The sequence below is a fragment of the Canis lupus genome, chromosome 10 (genome assembly GCF_003254725.2).
Source record: "Canis lupus dingo isolate Sandy chromosome 10, ASM325472v2, whole genome shotgun sequence".
Lineage (NCBI taxonomy): Eukaryota > Metazoa > Chordata > Mammalia > Carnivora > Canidae > Canis > Canis lupus.
In genome coordinates, this window is record NC_064252.1 from 21,395,550 (window position 1) to 21,415,840 (window position 20,291).

Sequence of the window (20,291 nt, forward strand, 5' to 3'; positions counted from 1 at the left end):
TAGAAAAAAAGAATTCAGTAATGTGGCTAGAATCAAACATTAATATGAAAACTTTAAAAATTAATATAAAAGTTTAAAAATTTATAGACTTCCTTTATTAAAAACTACCGGGGAGACAATATGTAGGGAGAAAATGTCTCAATTATCTAAGAGATGAAAAAGGTAAAATACTTAGTACTTAAGAAGACATTTACTAAATGTGAAAGTATATAAAGAAACTTTCAGGGATGCCCAGCATGCAATACTTGATCTTAGGATCGTGAGTTCAAGCCTCACGTTGAGGGTAAAGTTTACCTAAAAAAATTTTAATAAAAAAAGAAACTTTTAAACAGAACAGAGAAATAATAACCTTGAATTTAAAAATGCATATTTTTTCATAGGAAGACTCAATATTATAAAGAAGTTGATTCTCCTAATTTAATCTCTAATTTACATATATCTCAATACATATATGGACAAAGTTTTTTTACTAGATAAGCTAATTCTAGAGTTCACGTTCAGAACTAGCTAAGAAAAATCTGAAAAAGGTAGTGAGAAAGGACTAGAACCTCAGATTTTAAAACTGTATAAAGTTGGATTAATTAAAATCTTGAGATGCTTGTTCACAAATGGAGTCCAGAAATATACTCAGATCTATAAGGGAAATTAGAGTTAACATAAAGCTGGCATTTTATATCAGTGGAGAAAAAAAATATACTTTTCAGTAAATGTTAGGATACATCTATTTGCAACCTGGAAAAAAACCTATTTGGATCCTTGTCTCATTCCTTAGACTCAGATTAATGCCAGCTGAATCAAAGATTTCAATAAATTAAATGAAGGCATAAAAATACTAGAGTGAGTCATAAGAGAATTTTTAAAAATAATCTCAGATCAGGGAAGGTCTTTGAGTATGACATAAATGCTGGAAGCCATAAAAGAAAAGATAAAATGCAAATGTATAGAAATAACATGTTTTGCATGGCAACGGCACCATGAAGAAAATCGAGACAAATGACATTCTGGGGGAAAATACACATAACACATGTGTTTAGAGATCGTTAAGAGTGGTTGCCTCTGAGGAGACTGAGAGATTGGGATAGGGGTATTTTACTTTTTGTGTGTTTTTACATCTCTTTAACTTTGTACCACATCCATGTATTATCTATTTGAATATAATTGCATTAGCATTATAACTATAAATTCTTAATTTGGGATTAAGTGAGATTAATTATTAATTAATTAATTTGAGATTAACAGTGATGATGACAAGGTTATGTTATAGTTCAAAGGACAGTCCCTTTTGCCCAAGACAGTCATTTTATATTTAAAAGGAGTCAAAGTTATGCAGAAATAGGAACAAAGCATTTATGACTGCAGATTATTTAAGATCTAGACTTTACTGTACTTCTACTCATCAAGATGGTTGGTGTATTTTGTAATAAGCACTTCTCTTATTTTGTTTTTATTGATACATAGTTGGCATACATCACTGTTTAAGATGTACAGCATAATGCTTTGACTTACATGTATTGTAAAATGATTACTGTATAAGTTTAGTTAACACTTATCATCTCATATAGATACAAAAAACAAATCTAATTTTTATTTTTACCTGTGTTTTTACTTTTTACTTTATTCCCAATATAGTTAACATACAGTGTTATATTAATTTCAGGTATACAATATAGTGCTTGAGCAGTTCATATGTTATGCCATGCTCGTTAAGATAACTATACTCTTAATCCCCTTTACCTATTTCACACTTCCCCCAACTCACCTACCCTGTGGTAACTATTTGTTCTCTATTGTTAAGAGTCTGTTTTTTGGTTGGTCTCTCTTTTTTTTTCCTCCTTTGTTCATTTGTTTTGTTTCTTTAATTCCATAGAGGAGTGAAATCATATGGTATTTGTCTTTCTCTGACTGATTTATTGTACTTAGCATATACTCTCTAGCTTCATGCATGTTGTTGCAAATGGTAAGATTTCATCCTTTTTATGGCTGAATAATAATCCCATTATATATATACTGGAATATACATATATCACATCTTCCTTATCCATTCATCAAATTTTTAAAAGGTTTTATTTATTTATTCATGAGAGACACACAGAGAGAGAGGCAGAGACACAGGCAGAGGGAGAAGCAGGCTCCATGCAGGGAGCCCGATGTGGGACGCGTTCCCGGGACTCCAGGATCACGCCCTGGGCGGAAGGCAGGCGCTCAACCGCTGAGCCACCCAGGCGTCCCTATCCATTCATCAATTGATGGACATTTGGGCTGCTTCCATAGTTTGGCTATTTGTTGATAATGCTGCTGTAAACATAGGGGTGCATGTATCCCTTTGAATTAATGTTTTCATATTCTTGGGGTAAATACCCAGTAGTAGTGTGATTGCTGGATTGTAGGGTAGTTCTATTTTTAACTTTTTGAGGAACCTCTATTCTATTTTCCACAGTGGCTGCACCAGTTTGTATTCCTACCAAAAGTTCATGAGAGTTCCCCATTCTCTGCATCTTCACCAACATCTTTTGTTTCTTATGTTTTGATTTTAGCTATTCTGACAGGTGTGAGGTAATATCTCACTGTGACTTGTATTTTCCTGATGATGAGTGATGCTGAGCATCTTTTCAGTGTCTGTTAGCCATCTGTATGTCTTCTTTGGAGAAATAACTGTTCATGTCTTCTGCCTATTTTTTATTTTATTTTTTAAGATTATTTGAGAAAGAGAGAGCATAAGGGAGGGTAAGGGAGCAGAGGAAAAGGGAGCAGACTCCCCACTTAGCAGGGAGCCCAATATGGGGCTCCATCCCAGGATCTGAGATCATGACCTGAGCTGAAGGCAGGTGCTTGACCCACTGAGCCACCCAGGTGACCCTGCCCATTTTTAATTGGATTATTTGATTTGGGGGTGTTGAGCTGTATACGTTTTTTATATATTTTAGATACTACTCTATTAGATATGTCATTTGCAAATAACTTCTTCCATCTAGTAAGTCATCTTTTAGTTTTGTTGATTGTTTCCTTTGATGTGCAGGTTTTTATTCTGATGTAATCCCGATTAGTTTATTTTTGCTTTTCTTCCCCTTGCCTCAGGGGACCTATCTAGAAAAAGAAGTTGCTATAACCAATGTCAGAGACATTACCACCTGTCCTGAATTCTATGATTTTTATGGTTTCAGGTCTCATTTTTGGTCCTTAATTCATTTTGAGTTTCTTCTTTGTGTATGGCGAAAGAAAGTGGGCTGGTTTTTTTCTTTTGCACATAGCTGTCCAGTTTTCCCAACACGATCTGTTGAAGAGTCTGTCTTTTTCCCATTGTGTATTCATGCCTCCTTTGTTGAAGATTTATTGTGGGTTTATTTCTTGTATTTCTGTCTTGTTCTACTGATCTATGTGTCTATTTTTGTGCCAGCACCATACAGTTTTAATTACTACAGTTTTGTAGTATAACCTGAAATCTGGAATTATACTTCCAGTTTTGCTCTGCTTTTTCAGGATGGCTTTGGCTTGTAGGGGTCTTTTGTGGTTCCATACAAATTTCAGGATTGTTTGTTCTAGTTCTGTGAAAAATGCTATTGGTATTTTAATGCTATTGCCTATTTTAATAGGCAATATGTATGCCTCTACATTAAATCTGTAGATTCCTTTGGGTAGTATAGGCATTTTAACAATATTTGTTCTAACCCATGAGCATGGAATGTCTTTCCATTTCTTTGTGTCTTTGATTACTTTCACCAGTGTTTTATAATTTTCAGAATACAGATCTTTCACCTATTTGGTTAAGCTTATTCCTAGGTATTTTATTATTTTTGATATAATTACAAATGGGATCATTCTCTTAATTTCTCTTTCTGCTGCTTCATTGTTAGTACATAGAAATGCAATGGATTTCTGTAGATTGATTTTGTGCCCTGGGACCTTACTGAATTCATTTATCAGCTCTAGTAGTTTTTTGGAGGGTACTTCAGAATTTTTTATATATAGTATCATGTCATCAGCAAGTAGTGAAAGTTTTAATTCTTCATTACCAATTTGGAAGCCTTTTATGTCTCTTTCTCTTCTGATTGCTGTAGCTAGCACCTTCAGTATTATGTTGAATAAAAGTGGCGAGAGTAGACATCCTTGTCTTATTCCTGACATTAGGGGGAAAGCTCTCAGTTTTCCCCCACTCAGTAGTATAATCTTAGCGGTGAGTTTTTCTTTTTATTTATCTAAAGAAGGGGGTCGGGGTGGAGGGGCAGAGAGAGAAGGAGACAGAGAATCTCAGGCAGGCTTCGTGCTTAGCACAGACCCTGATGTGGGGTTCAAGATCATGACCCTGAGATCACAACCCTAAGATCGCTACCTAAGCCAAAGTCAAGAGCTGGTTGTTTAACTGACTGAGCCACTCAGGAGTCCCAACTCTGGGTTTTTCATATAATCAAGTACAATTTTTAAGTACAAAAGTAGTATCTGGGTCTTGGAGAACATAGAAAAAACATTTTTTAAAATCAAATCATTTTCCCATTGTCCGGAAATAAAAGCTGTCACTATTTTGGCCCGTTTCCTTTAATTTTATTCTAATTCTCTCATGGTCCATTCATTCATTCAACACCTATTTACTATAAGCCTTCTATGAGCCAGATACCCTTCTAGCCACTGAGATTACAACAGTGGACAAGGAAGGTCAAGCCTCAAGCCCTTGCCTATTCTATGTCCTTTGCATTTCCATGTACATTTTAGGACGAGCTTTTCAATTACTTTTTTTTTCCTTTTTTTTTTCAATTACTTTTAAAAGTCTACTGGGGTTTTGATTGAGTCTATGTTGAATCTATAAATCAATTTGGGAAGACTTGACATTGAAAAAATACTAATGCACAAACATGGTGTCTGTCTTCACTTACGTAAATCTTAATTTCTCTCATTAGCGTTCTTTAGTATTCAGTGTACAGGTCTTATATTTTGTTGAGTTTATTCTGATTACCTTATATCTTTATGCTATTATAAATAGAATTGCTTTTAATTATCAATTTCAAATAGATTATGGGTAGTATATTGAAATAAGATTGGTGTGATTTTTTTAAAGATTTAATTAATTTATTTATTTAGAGAGGATGGTGTGGGAGGCAGGGAGAGAGAATCTCAAGCAGACTCCATGCTGAGCACAGAGCCCGACTCAGGGCTCAATTTCAGCACCCTGAGATCATGACCTGAACTGAAATCAAGAGTCAGGTACACAACCAACTGAGCCTACCAGGTGCTCCTAAATAAGATTGGTTCTTATAAATTGACCTTGTATCCAGCAATTTTGCTGTACTTACTAGTTGCAGGAGCTCTTTTATAGATTCCTTAGGATTTTTTTTACATAGGTAATTGTATTTCAGTGAAAAGAATTTTATTTCTTCTTTTCCAATTAGTGCACCTTTTATTTCCTTTTTTGTGTTATTGCACTAACTAGGACCTCTGGTACAATGTTGAATAAATAAACGTGGTAAGAGCAAACATCCTGCCTTATTCCCAGTCTTAGAGGTACAGCATTCAGTCTTTCATGGTTAAGCATAGTTTTAACTTTAGGATCCCTTTTAGCAGGTTGAGATAGTTCCTTTTTATTTCTAGTTTGCTGAAATTTTTATGAATAAATAATGAATTTTGTCAAATACTTTTTCTGCCATTTTTTGAGTGATTGCATGGTTGGGGTTTTTTGTTGATGTTTATTAATATGGTAAATTATACTGATTGATGTTAAGCCAACTTTATAACCCAGGATAAACTTCACTCAGTCATATTACACTATTCTTTTCAAAAATTTTTGGATTTGATTTGCTAAAATGTTATTAAGGATATTTGCATCTATGTTCATGACTGTACTCATATATAGTTTTCTTCTCTTGCAATATCTTTATCATGTATTAGGGTATTAGGGTAATGCCACACTCAAAATGAGTCGAGAACTGTTGTCTCTTCTTGTGTTTTCTGGAAGGGATTTTGTGGAATAGGTTACTTCTCTCATAAATATATGGTAAGATTTGCCAGTGAAGCCACTGGAGCCACCCACCTTTTTGGGGAGGTTTTTAGTTACAAATTGAGTTCTCTTTATAGATATAAGGCTATTCAACAATATCTTTTTTTCTTGAGTGAGTTTTGGTAATTTGTATCTTTCAAGGAATTACGTATTTCATCCAGGTTGTCAAATTTATTAACATAAAGTTATTAATATTTGCATTCTATCCTTTTTAATGTCTATAGGATCTGTACTGGTGTCCTTTCTTTTGTTTCTGATTTTCTTCTTGATGCCTAGCTAGTGTCTTCTTTTCTTGATGCCTAGCTAGAGGTATATTAATTTTATTAATTATTGATCCTTTCTAAGAATAGCTCTTGGCTTCATTGGTTTTCTCTGTGGTTTGTCTGTTTCTGTGTTGTTGATTTCTGTTCTTACCTTTATTATTTTCTTCTATTTATTTTGGGTTAATTCTTTTAAACTGTATATATTTTTTAAACTGTATATTTCTTTGGAAGTACTGCTTACATTACATTCCACTACTTCTGGTGTGCCATATTTTCATTTTCATTCCATTCAAAATATTTTCTAATATCTCTTGTGATTTCTTTCAATGACCCATGGGGCATTTAGAAGTGTGTTATTTAATAGATACCTGCTGTTGGTTGGAGTGTTCTTTGAGTGTCCATTAAATCCAATCAGTTGGTGTCACTCAGGTCCTCTCTGTACTTAGTGGTCCTTCTCTGCGTAGTTCAGCAAATACTGAGAGGAGTATTGAGCTTTCCAAATACTTTTTGGACCTGTCAGTTTCTTCTTCCAGTTTTGTGAGTTTGTACTTCATGTATTTTATAGCCTTGTGATTCAGTCCATATGTAATTTGGGATCAGTGTCTTTTTGCTGAATTATCCCTTTATCACTGTGCAATGTCCCTCTCTATCCCTGTCATGGTCTTTTTTCTGAAGTCTACTTGAACTTTGATAGATTTTCTTTGTAAAGAATTATGCCTATTACTGTTTATTGAGTTTCCCATAAAAATCCAACTGGAATTCTGATTGAGATTGCATCGGATTTATAGATTTGGGGAGAACATCTACAAAATATCAAGTCCTCTCACCTAAGAATATAGTATGTCTCTTCATTTATTCTAATCATCTATATCCTTTATTAGAATTTTAAAGGTTTTTTTTTCCATAGAGAACTTGTGTGATCTTAAATTACTTCCTAGAAATTTTATAGATTTTTTTCTCTTATGAGTAGTATTTATTTTTATAATATTTTTCTAATTGGCTTTTACTAGTGTAGAAAAATGCTATCAAATTTTAGATTTACGGGGATCCCTGGGTGGCTCAGCGGTTTAGCGCCTGCCTTCAGCCCAGGGCGCGATCCTGGAGTCCCGGGATCAAGTCCCACATCAGGCTCTCTGCATGGAGCCTGCTTCTCCCTCTGCCTGTGTCTCTGCCTCTCTCTCTCTGTCTTTCATGAATAAATAAATAAAATCTTTAAAAAAAAACAAATTTTAGATTTACATATTATGAGTTTGCTAAAACCTCTTACTCCTTCCAGAAATTTATCCATTATGTATTCTGGGATGCGTTTGACATCTGATTGGAGAGGTGGAGTAGGCAGTTGAATGTATAAGTTAGGAGTTTGTGGGAGAGGTCCTGCCTGGAGGTATAAGTTCTGGGATTGTTTGTATGCCTAGGTAAGATCACCAGGAACCATCAAAGGAGCAGCCAGTGAGGAAACAGGAAAGCTAGAATAGTACAGTGTTCCAGAGCCAACTGAAGAAATGTTTCCCTCATACATAGTCTGCATGTCTGCCTCCTGCAGCAAGAATAAATCCTTTACGGGCTTATTCTTAACCCCTCCTGCAGGCACTGTGTTCAGTGGGTGTCATGCCCACTCGACCACTTTCTCATGGGGTAGCCTTGGGCAAGAAACTTAACTCAGTGCCTTCCTTGTCTGTTCATCCTCCTCATAAACAGGGATAGTGGTATTACCCACTCAGAGAGTCCTGCAACTGAAGTGATTTAATTCATGTAAAAGCAGGTGTGACAGTCTGATACACAGTGGCCTCTCATCGAGTATCACTCTTTGTTTTTATCATTACTGTTCTTATTGTGGTCTTTGTATCAGCAGTATCTAGCACAGTCTCTGATAACAGTTAGTGCTTGAAAATCTGTTAGCAGGGTATGTGAGGGAGAGAGGATGGAAAGGATGAGCTACCATTGGTCTTGGAGTTCTTTATGAGGAGTTTGTGAAGCTTACAAAGTAGGAAGGCACTTGAGGTAGGAACATGCTCTTCAGTTCCCAGGTTTAGAGTTTGTGGGTAATGAGCTGTTTGGAAAGACTGACTAAACGAGAATGAGCACATCAGTTGTAACTTAAAGAGGAGGGGAGGGGAGCCACAGATAACAAAAGATGGAAGAAACATACATCTATATGCAATGTATGGATTGTGATCCAAACACACCAGTTTTGTTTTGTTTTGTTTTGTTTTGTTTTGTTTTGTTTTGTATTAATGAGACTCAGGAAATCTGGCAATGAGAGCCATCTAATATTAAGGAGTTTTCATCATTTGTATCTATAGTAGCTTGTGGTTTGTGTTAATGGCCACTTCACATCCAGAGATACAGACTAAAACATTTATGGATGAAGTTACATGATGTCTGAAATGTGCTTCAGACACCTGTGCTGGAGCAGAGTGATGAGTACAGCTATAGATGGAACAGGATTGACTGTGAACTGAATTCATTATAGTATTCTGTCTACTTTTGTATTTTCTTGAAATTTTCCATAATAACAAAAGTAAAGAATTAAAGGATTCTTTGCCACTTGTAATACTTGACTCTATTATACTAGGTTAGAATTTGAGAAACAAAAAACTCGGCTTAATGTTCAACTTGAATATAGTCGCAATCAGCTGAAGAAGAGACTGAGTAAGATCAACACATTAAAAGAAACCATCCAGAAAGGCAGAGAGGAGATTGAGGACCTAAAGCAGGTAACTTGTAACAGGGGGCTGAGGTGACATCACTGAAATGACGACATCCTCCATTGAGTAAATGTGTGTTGAGCTCCTGGTGACAGAAAGGGTGGTGGGCAGATTTGGGAAATACTGGAAGTCAAATCAGCAATTCATGAATTGTTAGATGTTGAAGTGGGAGAGGAGGGCTAGTGGGGATGCCACTGATGACTTTGAGTTCTAGTTTGGGTGATTGATGGACAGAGAAGCAAGTCAAAGGGAGAACATTCTGGGCCTGTGGAGCTTGAGTTGCCTGTGTTGACACCTAGGCAGCGATCTCTGGCAGGTGAAGAGCACGCAATAGCTGGAGGAGTCCAGACTAGTTTATGGGAGTGAATTGAAACTGTATGTGAGTGGTTGAGACTCCCAGGCAGAGCAGTGGACAATGAAGAGCAGTGAGGCAAGAGTGGAACTCTGGAAGGAGTAGTCACAGAGGTTATGAAGATAGACCCAGAAGAGGTGGCATCACAGAAACCCCACCATTCCAGGAAGGAGAAAGTGAGGATGGTTATTGACAACTAAGAGGTCATAGTAGCAAGAACATTTTCATGGGACAATGGGAACAGAAGTCACATGGCAGCAGGCTGTGGAATTAATCCAAGTGAAGGACAAAAGCAGGTAGTCATTACCAATTTCCAAAGTGTAGAACAAGAGTGGGTCACATTCTGAGATAGAGGTTCAAGCAGAACACAGATTTTAAGGGTTAATCCCAGAATCACTGTGCTAGTTTCCTGACAATAAGATGATCTGTTGACCTTATTATTGTAAAAGATGGTGAGTCTACAATGCAAATCATCTTCATTCAGGTTGAAGAAGACTGTCTGCAAATTGTGAATGAACTCATGGCAAAGCGGCAGCAGCTTAAGGACATATTTGTCACTCAGAATGCCAACGCTGAGAAGGTTCAAGCTCAGATTGAAGAAAAACGGAAGAAATTTTTGGCCATTGACAAGTAATTAAGCTTATTACTTTCCAGGACCATAACCAGAGTTTTAGAGAAGTTTACTACCAATTTTGAAATTTATTGTAGGAAGTTTTATTATTTGAATATATACCCTTGGTGCTTTTGGTCCCTTATCACACCTTTCAAGTATTTTCCCTTGGGGGAAAACCAAAGAGGTGGTTAGCTGTTTAGAATGAATAGTTCTCTTTGGCAGATGAAAACATGGACCTGTATGAAGAGCCCCTTACCCTAAACCCCTCTGACACTGTCATACAGGGCCCCTCTCTAGCCCACTGTGCGACAAAGCCTGACGGGACAAGGGTGGGATTTGGAGCCAGCCTGCATCACTGTGTACCCCAGCTTTGCTACTTACATACCATGCCTTCATTTCCTCGTCTAGAAAATAGTAACATGGGGATACTAATAGTGCCTACCTCCCAGGAGAGTTGTAAGGATTAAGTGAGACACTGTTCATATGACACTTAGTAGCTAGCATGTGATAAGCATGTGTGTCTGTCATGATGGGGATGGTGACCCTGGGAATCACCTGGCCCGTTGTACCACAGTGACCTCTACTTTCCTGTATAATTGACACAACTGTATGCAATCACATGAAATGTGCTCTGATTTAGTTGACTCTTGGCATTTCACGGTTTTCCTGTTAGAAGACTTTCAACAGTTCAAGATAGAGTCAGAAAGTTCTTTGTCTAAGATTTTTGAGTGGAATTAAAGTTAATTTACTCTTGAGTTTTTTTCACTCCTGTATTTAAACAGAACTCCATCTCTGTTCATCATTGTATTCTTGAAAACCATATAATTCTTAATTTGTTTTTTTAGTCCTGTTTCTAGGTCTTTAAAATCCTACATTGTTTTAACTGGTAAAACCCTCAAGCCCTCATTTAAGATAGAAGGCATTACATTGATAGTGGCTATAGTAAAAAAAAAAAAAAAAAAAAAAAAAGTTCAGACCATTAGATATATAATGACTTAATTGGTAAAATATTTCTCTTATTAAAAGATTGTTTCTTTCATTTTGAGGCTCTAAAGTGTAGAGCTTATATTGAGGGAGAAGTGCAGCTTGAAAAATTATACATGTACATATTTTAAAGTAGGAAACAAAGCTAGCATGATTTTGTTTAAGATTTTATTTATTCATGAGAGACACAGAGAGAGGCAGAGACAGACAGAGGGAGAAGCAGGCTCCCTGCGGGTAGCCCAATGTGGGACTCCATCCCAGGACCCCAGGATCACGACCTGAGCTGAAGGCAGACACTCAACCACTGAGCCACCCAGGTACTCCTAAAGCCAGCCTGATTAAAGTAATTATGTTTATTATTTTAAAATGCTCCCTTGGGTTAACTAACTATATTCATCCTTTCTCAAGAGTGTTAAAGTTTATATTACAAACATCAATGAGGTAATTCCAGATCTTATAGCACTCAAAGGAAAAAAAAATCTTTTTTCCATGTAAGTTTATTTATAACACATTCATTTTTCTTCTTTGGTGCAACTTTACATAAGTAGTAAAATATCACTTTTCATATCGTGTATTTACAGGGAAGTGGGAAAATGGCAAAAAGAAGTTGTAATCATTCAAACTTCTTTGGAACAGAAACGGCTAGAGAAGCATAATCTACTGCTTGATTGCAAAGTTCAAGATATTGAAATAATCCTTTTGTTGGGATCACTGGATGACATCATTGAAGTCGAGGTATTTGGCCACAGGATTTCAGACTAAGTGCAGTTGTGTGGAACTTCATGTGATGCCCTTTGGCTGCTTGGTGAAGCCCCAGCTCTGTGGACACTTCCTCTGGTCCTAAAGCCCCATCAGCAGTGGAGAAGGCATCTCCTTCTAAGGGAAAAAGGGCAGCATGATCATCGTTGCAGAGGGCTGGGCATTTTGTGCAGTTGTCTCATGTGTGTTTTTAATCCACATCCTTTTAGCTCCACAAGATGGGCTGGAGTTTGTTTCCTACACATTAGATACCGGAGAGGAGTCAGAGAACTCAAGCTGTTGGTGTCAGTGACCTTTAGGGGTGATGTTAGGGAAGCTGCTGCTGTGTGCTTTGTAAAGAGCATCTTCCCCTTAGCTCATCCACAAGCTGGTGACAGTAATTGTTTGCCCTGCCTCTTGGGTCATCTCTGGCTCTTTCCTGAGCTTGTTAGTGAGCCTCTTCCCTGGGGTCTCCCTTCCACATCCTCTTCCCCTCTCTGTTCTGCCCCAGCAGTCTCTGTTCCATCCCTCCTCCACTCCAGAAGTGCCCTGAGTCCTTTGGAGTCTTCAGAGTGAAGCATCTATAAAAAACACTTCTTCTCTTGCTGTCATTGACCAGTTCTCATAACCTTATACTCAAAAAGTCTTTGTCTTTTTTCTCAATTGTAGCAGAGAGCCCATTCCAGACAGGAGGTAAGGAAAGGAGAAAACCCTTTCTTGCCCACAAATGACATAAACCTAACTCAGATGGCTTTAAAGGGGGTAAAGGGATACGGCTGGGTAGGGAGGCAGGATAATGATGGGGTGGTCTCATGCCTGACTTAGTCCAGGAATTTGAACACTATCAAGATCTCTTTCTGGCTCAGAATATATTTGCTTTATTCTCCCAAATCGGCTGTCCCCACAAGGCTGCAGTTATAATCACTAGCTCTGACCAGAGGGGAAAAGAGAACTCTCTCCCCTGCTCTCTCTTAGGAAAATCCTGGGGAAAAATTCTGGCTCATTTTGGGTTATGGGTCCACTTTTGTAAGTGCAGAGAAGGGAGGGGTCTATTAACAGCAGAAATGGATGGGAGCAGGAAAACAATAGTTATACTATAGAAGGAAATAGAATATCTGTTTAAAAGGCAATGTAATCTTAGAAGAGGTTACAGAGGAGAGGAGGAAGCAATTTTAATCACTGACCTCGAAGTGAATGTTACTGGTCAAGTATTCGCGCTGCCGCTTTGCTCCTATGGCTTTCCATTAGCAAACCTTCAGAATTGTTCTCCAGCATGCCCCTGTGAATGTGAAATGACTTCTTGATTGTTGAAAGAATGTCATACTCATGGTGGGCTACTTCAGAGCAGGTATGAAAGACCTTAAGCTAGACTAATACTGAATCATCATCTAAGGAGAAAAAGTGATAGTTCTGCTCTACTTTGTGGTGGTCAGGCTACACTGGAATATTGCCTTTAAGCATATTGTTTAAAGCATAATGTTTCTTAAGAGTAAAGTGTTCAGGATAGTGAAGAGACCCAGAAGTCATGTGCTGGGAAGAGAAGGCCCATCGGGGAATACAGTCATTCTCCTCCATTAGAAGACAATCTATCACAGAGGGATTACCGTTTATTCTTTCTGGTCCCAAGGGGATACAGGGTTGGGAAGTAGAGGCCACAGAGACAGATTTCTTCTCCTAGGGAACTTTGGTCTAGGAAGATGGAGAGCCTTTAGTGGTGAGTCCCCTGACTGGAATTCTGTAAGCACATCCAGTAGTAGCTATGTAACAGGAATTCTGTGCAAGGTGTTCTCTATAAAGCCTCAAATAGAAAAGGCATGAGGTCTAAATTCTTTCTCTCCAAAGGGCTAAATAAGGCTCACTGGGTAGAAATAATTACAATAGTCGTTACAAGAGTAATTGTCTTACCACAATTGGTAAGTGGAACCTAGGATGAGATGTTCAGACAGAGGGTACGTTACCTAGACCTGCCAGGGTTCTTATAGAAGATTCTTCTGTTGTGGGAGAGACTATACTGGATCACTAGCTCTTAATTCATACTGTACACATGGAAGTACCTAAGGATCTTGTCAGAGCATCATGGCCTGGTAGGCCCCAGTAAGGAGTGAGGTGAGAATCCACTGGAGGCCTTGGTAGATGGATGAGGAGAGATCACATTTCATATTACAAAGAAAGGGCTTTGTCTGTGTTTCAGTTGGGAACTGAAGCAGAAAGTACCCAGGCAACAGTTGACATCTATGAGAAAGAAGAAGCCATTGAGATAGACTACAGCTCTCTAAGAGATGATTTGAAGGTAAGTGAAAGATTGGTGTTAGCCCTAACTTACTGTTATTTAAATATACTATGGAATAGTTTTTAGGACATTGAGCATAAGATTAGGGGGGAAAGTAGATTTCCTGATGGTTTTTGAAGAAATAGTATAAATAGGTAGCTTTTTAAAAATGTTTAGATCGGCATTTCTTACTGTGTATTCAGCAGAATATTAGTATCATGAAATTTCTCTCCAAAGAAGAGCTGTGGTCAGCCAGTTTTTTGAAGGGCTGTCTCCTTGGAGATTCACAATGATTATTAGTCTCTGCGGAGTCCTGCAAGACACAGAAGGAGCCACCATACTCCAGCATCCTGGCTGTGGCCCGTCAGCATCCCAGTGTGGCCCCCGCAGTAGAAGACACACCCTTCAAAGTTGTGGGGGCACACCTGGGATCCACTTTCAAGGGCTCTTTAACTGAGCAGCTCCGGCTCTGTGGCACAGGCATCCCTGTAAGCCATACCATTATGCTATGTTTCTTTGTGTTTTGACTCCATCCTGAGGCTGCCTCTCTCCTTGAGGCCAAATGACTAGCCATTCTTGGCTTTCCAGCCACACAACCACAACCTTCAGAGAAGAGACAGGCTGCCTGCCTTTTGTCGTGGTGTGGAACTCCAGGAATTGGGCCCACATCACAGTGGCCTGAATTAGGCCATGTGTTCCTTCCTGACCAATCGCTGTTGGGGGGATGGGGTGGACTAGCCCCAGCTACAGGGGACAGAGGAGGGAGAAATGGTTAAACACGGGCTCCGTGAGAAAGGAGGGAGTGGAGAGTGGGGGCCAAATAGCGATATCCACATATTTTAATTTTGCATGTTCTTCATATATGTTGTGAAATTTGTTGGACTCTTAGATTGTATTTGTGCTGCTTTTATGCAAAGAAAAGCTTTTGTCTTTTGTCTTTTCTGTAGTCTGTTTAGTGCTTTTGTCTTAGAAAATCCTTTCCACCTTATTACCGAGTAAATATTTATATTCTTCTGTTCGTGGCTTTGCTTTTATTACCTATTTGATTCATCTGAAATTTATTTTGGCATATGGTATAAGAATCTGTTTTTTAAAAATTACCTAAGTTAGCCAGTTTACCCAACATTTTTCAAATAATTCTCAATGACTTAAAACGTCACCTTTATCATGTATAAATAAAAGATCCTGGGAGGCAAGAAGGCTTCCCAAGAAGGTCACGCATGCCTATACCTCTTTTTTCCTTCCCTCCTCACTCAAACTCTATTCATTGTTCTGGTTTCAGCTTAAGTGTTCCCCCCTCCAGATGGGTTGGATCCCTTCTCCGTACCTCACAGCACCTATGCTTGTGAGGGTTTTCACGCTGTTGTAAATGCCAGCATATATGTCTGACTTCCCTGTGAGCTAAGGTCAGGCCAAAACAGTTTTCATCACTGAATCCTCTGTGTCTAATACATAGTAAACAATACTGTTTTTTCATGACTGAGTAAATGAAGATGGTATATGAATTGTTGCTTTTTGCCAGACTAGGAAATATGGAAGGGAAGTATGTTCTGAGAGCAGTATCCGTAACACTAGAACCGTGGAAGAGCCCAGGTGGCTCAGGAAGCTGGGATCGGGCAGCCTGACCATATTTCAGACTCAGGGCTTCGTGGGAGGGAAGGAGTAGGTGTGGAGGAAGGAAGGTAGGGGCCCAATCCTGAAGTGCCCTATTCCTGATTACTCAGCAGTTTGGAAAGACAGGGTAATCATTGCAATTCTCTGCCCAATAATAGGCTCTAGAGTCTGATAAAGAAATAGAGGCCCACCTTAAACTCCTACTGCAACAAGTAGCATCCCAGGAAGATGTCCTGTTGAAGACGGCAGCCCCCAACCTGAGAGCCCTGGAAAACCTAAAAACCGTCAGAGACAAGTTTCAGGAGTCCACAGATGGTGAGCCTGAGCTGTAGCTGCCAGGAGGCCGTATTCTTGAGTGCAACGGGTTTTGATTTCTGTAACAATTATCAGCAATCCCTCCTCCCCCACCCCATTGTAGCTTTATTTATCTGTATCATATATTTTCCTCTGTTGTCTTATATTAATGTGCATTTTTAATACTGAGTTATTAATTGCTTCCTTTTTGAAAGTGTTCTGCTTTAACTTAAGAACAGGTGTACTGGTTTATCTTTTTAAAAGATTTGAGAAAGAGAGAACATGCACCCCCTCACACAGGGCTCAACCTCATGACCCTGAGATCACAATCTAAGTAGAAGAGGATGAGCATCTAAGTAGAAGAGCATCTAAGAGTTGGATGCTCAACTGAGCCACCCAGGCGCCCCAGGTGTACTGGTTATTTTAGAACAGATACGTTTTTTTATATCAACATAATGGTCATTATTAGGTAGTTTCAGAATTTTTCATTATTATGTTAAAATTAGCTCTACTGGAAAAAGGGCTCATCAATTTTAAGAGCCATGTTCTTGGAATCAATAATAATTGAAGTATTTTAAAGATAGATTTTACTCAAGACAATCAAATTCAAAATCCAGTTTTTAAAATATTCTATGCTTTAAAGTTGAAATAAGAGGAGCCAGCCCCTCAGTGGTCTGCAAAATAAAGAACAATGATTCTCTTTTAGCTTTTGAGGCCAGCAAAAAGGAAGCCAGAATGTGTAGGCAAGAGTTTGAACAGGTGAAAAAAAGGAGATATGACCTTTTCAGCCAGTGTTTTGAGCACGTTTCAATCTCTATTGATGAAATCTACAAGAAGCTCTGCAGAAACGTCAGTGCCCAGGTACATATTTTTCACCCCCAAAAGGTAACTTGGTTTTGGTGGTAGTTTTTTTCTGGTGGGAAATAAATGTCCATCACATTATCTGAATGACCCACTTCCGGAGCAAAATCCATTCCAGAAGATTGGTTACCGTGGTAACTGTGTTCCCACTCACTCCCATTGGCCGGCCTGGACAAGGCAGAGACTCTCTGGTCCCATCTCTTCATCTGAAAAATGAGGGGGTTAGGTCATTTAGTTTCCAGGTTCTCTTCAGTTTTGGAGTTCTGCTGTCTAGTGCTAATTTGATTTTATGGAACAGTCAGTGGTTTCTGTAGTGAAGGTGCATGTAATGTAGGGGGTCTTGGGGAATGGCTGACCTGGGGTCAGGAGGGGGAAAGAACCAAAGCAGGACTGTGTGTCAACAGTCTCTTTGCTATCACCCTTGCCCATTCCGGAGCCAATACCCATAGCAGATCCTGTTGCACTGGATGTGAAGTCAAGATGTAGACCAGGTCTTCATCTGCTCTTACCTTTCTTGTGGTGTTCTTTTATGGCCGAAAGTTGATCCTGGATCAGATATTTAGAATTTTAGCCAAAAACAATTTACTTATTTTCAGCAAAGTAAAACTAAAATAAACCCACAAACTCCTTGAAGCAGGATTCATCTGTTGCCACAGTACCTGGCCCACAGTGGGTATTCAGTAAGTGGCCAGTGAATGGGCTGAGTGTGCTGAATAAAGGCTGTTTTGTCAGACTGTGGTGTGTGCTGCCAAGGTGTGGCAGGCCTCTGGAGAGGCCTGATCTTTTGTGTGTGTTACCATGTTTCCCCTCTATTACGCACCCAGACAGCCCTGTTTCCTGTGACTACCTGTAGAGCTGCATATTTGCAGGCATTGGTATTTTGCCATCACAATGGAGGGAAACCTAACCAATAGAATATTTGGCATTTAAACTCAGTTGCAATTTCCAAAGTTGAAATTTACTCCTTTTCTGATTTTGTAAATAAATAACCTGTGTTTCAGGCATTTCTTAGCCCAGAGAACCCAGAAGAGCCTTACCTAGAGGGAATTAGCTATAACTGTGTGGCTCCAGGCAAAAGGTTCATGCCAATGGACAATCTGTCAGGGGGAGAAAAGTGTGTGGCAGCATTAGCCCTCCTGTTTGCTGTGCACAGGTAAGGTCACAGTGGGCTATCTGATTTTGCATCAGGGCAGAAACCAAACAGACCTCCCCACAGAAGATCTGTTTCCCATATGTGAAACAAGACTCTTTTCTTCAGCCAGACAATATTCAGGTTCTGTTTTAGGCCTATAATAATTTAGACTGCAAATCTAACACACAAAACACACAACTCAGTCTTTGGCAGATTTTCATTTAATTTCTGTAATTACCAGATACTAATATTCCAGCTTTACAGAAGAAAAAGAAATACTGGAATAGCCAGATGTGACATCAGGATTGCCAATAAACAGTCAACAACAAACCCAAACAGAACAAAAACTCCCGACCTGTATATTATTTTCCTAGTGCCTGTTCAGAGAGCTGTTTATGGAAAGCATGTTAAATGAAGCATTTCTTCCGAAAAAATGTTTAACCTCCTTTCCACTAGTGGTGATGGTGGTTTGTGAAGTCAGTCAGTAAAATTGTTAGCTAAAATTAGGGCAACTGATTTTCAACATGCAAATCCTGAGATGAAGATGTAGGTGCACATGATGCTGCCTCTCTGCTTTCATGACCAGGAGGATTATCTTGAGTTCTCCAACTACTTTTAACTGTTCCCAGGGGTAAAAAAGGAAGCCATTACAGGAGAGGAACAGACAGTTCCTCTGTCTGTGGACTCTGGGAATCAAACCATGAGCCTGTGCTGAGCAAGTCCTAGCAGGACAGGACTAGTATCAGGTGTCACTGCCATCCATTTATTCAACAGCTTTAAATATCTACTGTGTGGAAGTGGTGGTGTAGCTTTGGAGAGACAGCAGCGAACAAAACAAAATACCTGCCTCAAAGAGACTTTATTTCTGTTGGGGAAGACAGATGAGAAGGTATATTAGTAAACTCATTCTGTAACATAGAGACTATCAGGAAATGACAGATACTACAGAGAACAAAATAGGGAATGGAGATCGTAAGTAGCTGGGAAGGGTTTGCAATATTAAAGAGTCACCTGGGAAGAAGGCCTGTTTGAGCAAAGATTTGAAAGAATGGAGGGAGCACGTCATGCAGATAGCTAAGGGAAGAATGTTCTAGACATGAGGAACAGCAAGTACAAAGGTCTGGAAGCCAGAGAGAGCCTGGCATCTGTAGTGAATAGCCTCTATGCAACAGTGGCAGGTACAGGGCTAGAAAACTACTGTAGCAATAACGGTGGGAGAGGAAGGTGGGCTTGACCAGGGCAAGAGCAGAAGCTGAGCAGACAAGGTGTGGAGTGTGAAGGAGGAGGCAGGGATGACCCCTAATCAGCTCAGGTGGGAAGACCCAGGAGGGAATAGGTCTGGAGAGGCAGGTGAGGAGTGGGATTTTGGATGAGCTTGAGCTATTTATTAGACCTCCACATGGAGTTTTCTAGTAAGCTGCTGGACATGGGAGCCACCAACATAGACCATATTCAAACCCTGAGAGGAGAAGAAATCACCAAGGGAGTTAATTAGTATGTAAGCACTGCACCTCAACGGCAGTGCACTGAGAGAAGTTAGTGGAAGAGATGGAAGGAGCAGTGGGTCAGGTTGGGGGAATAGATGGTCATCCTTGACATCAGAGCCAAAGGCAGGGGGAGCCCCAGATGCCACCTGCATCAGTTATGGGAGACACAGACTGAGCCTTGCACATTTGACTTAGCATCATAGGGGTCGTTGGTGACTGAGGCGAAGCATCCAAGGTGATATAGCTTACTTACTCTGAATACTGTTAATCCTCTCCAGGTCTCTTGTAAAACAAATAGAAAGCTGCAACTTGAGTGTAATTTCTTTTCTAGTTTTCGGCCTGCTCCATTCTTTGTTTTAGATGAAGTAGATGCAGCCCTGGACAACACAAACATTGGCAAAGTAAGTTTCTTTCTGCTTTTAATTTTCCAGTAGAATGTTTACAATTCGAGGATCATATTCTGGTCAGAAAGACAGTTTATCCTGAACACCCACAGTTTGATAACTGCTGATTAAAAATCAAATCTGAGTTAAATATCTAAAAATTAGGGGCAATAGTTTTCATTCGAGGTTTAAGGGACCCTCAATGAATTCTTATGGAATCAAAATGGAATCAAGTTTTACTGAGTCCGTACCATTGCTAGTGGTAACTTCTCCCCAGATCTAGATACTGGGACTTAGAGGGTTACCAGTAGGCCCCGTGGCAAATAGGACCAAATCAGTTGTTTAATAAAGTCCAAAAATAACATTTCTAAACAAAATTCCAAAGGAATTAAAGTTCAAACTTCTGCCCACCCCCCTTCATTTACTGAAACTTACCTGATCGTTGCACTCCTACATGATCCTATTTTCAGTATTTGAGACAATGAGGGAACTAAGGAAACAGTTGGACTCTTGGGAGTTCAAGTTAAGGTCAGCCTTCAAGATGAAAGCATCGATATACAAACCCCCTGAAAGGACCGACACTGAAGCCACGTATCTCCACTGTGACTTT

At 39.2% G+C, this 20,291-nt stretch overlaps 1 protein-coding gene and 1 long non-coding RNA gene across 3 annotated transcripts in view; one reads left to right on the forward strand and one right to left on the reverse strand.

Annotated features, from left to right (window-relative positions):
• Positions 1-20,291, forward strand: part of SMC1B (structural maintenance of chromosomes 1B) — a 71,015-nt gene that overhangs the window by 46,937 nt on the left and 3,787 nt on the right. Inside the window, exons 16-23 of the mRNA XM_035696015.2 lie at positions 8,822-8,963; positions 9,791-9,936; positions 11,485-11,638; positions 13,833-13,931; positions 15,683-15,839; positions 16,525-16,679; positions 17,681-17,832; positions 19,630-19,699. Coding sequence (XP_035551908.1) covers positions 8,822-8,963; positions 9,791-9,936; positions 11,485-11,638; positions 13,833-13,931; positions 15,683-15,839; positions 16,525-16,679; positions 17,681-17,832; positions 19,630-19,699 — 1,075 coding nt within the window. The remainder of the gene's footprint in view (positions 1-8,821; positions 8,964-9,790; positions 9,937-11,484; positions 11,639-13,832; positions 13,932-15,682; positions 15,840-16,524; positions 16,680-17,680; positions 17,833-19,629; positions 19,700-20,291) is intronic.
• LOC112666068 (uncharacterized) lies at positions 11,477-14,845 on the reverse strand. Of its 2 annotated transcripts, none has more exons than XR_004803019.2 (3): positions 14,103-14,845; positions 12,826-12,920; positions 11,477-11,779 (listed from the first exon to the last, which is right to left on the reverse strand). It is a non-coding gene; the product is annotated as an uncharacterized LOC112666068 (long non-coding RNA). The 2 variants fall into 2 exon arrangements; XR_004803018.2 differs by lacking the exon at positions 14,103-14,845 and adding an exon at positions 13,246-13,517.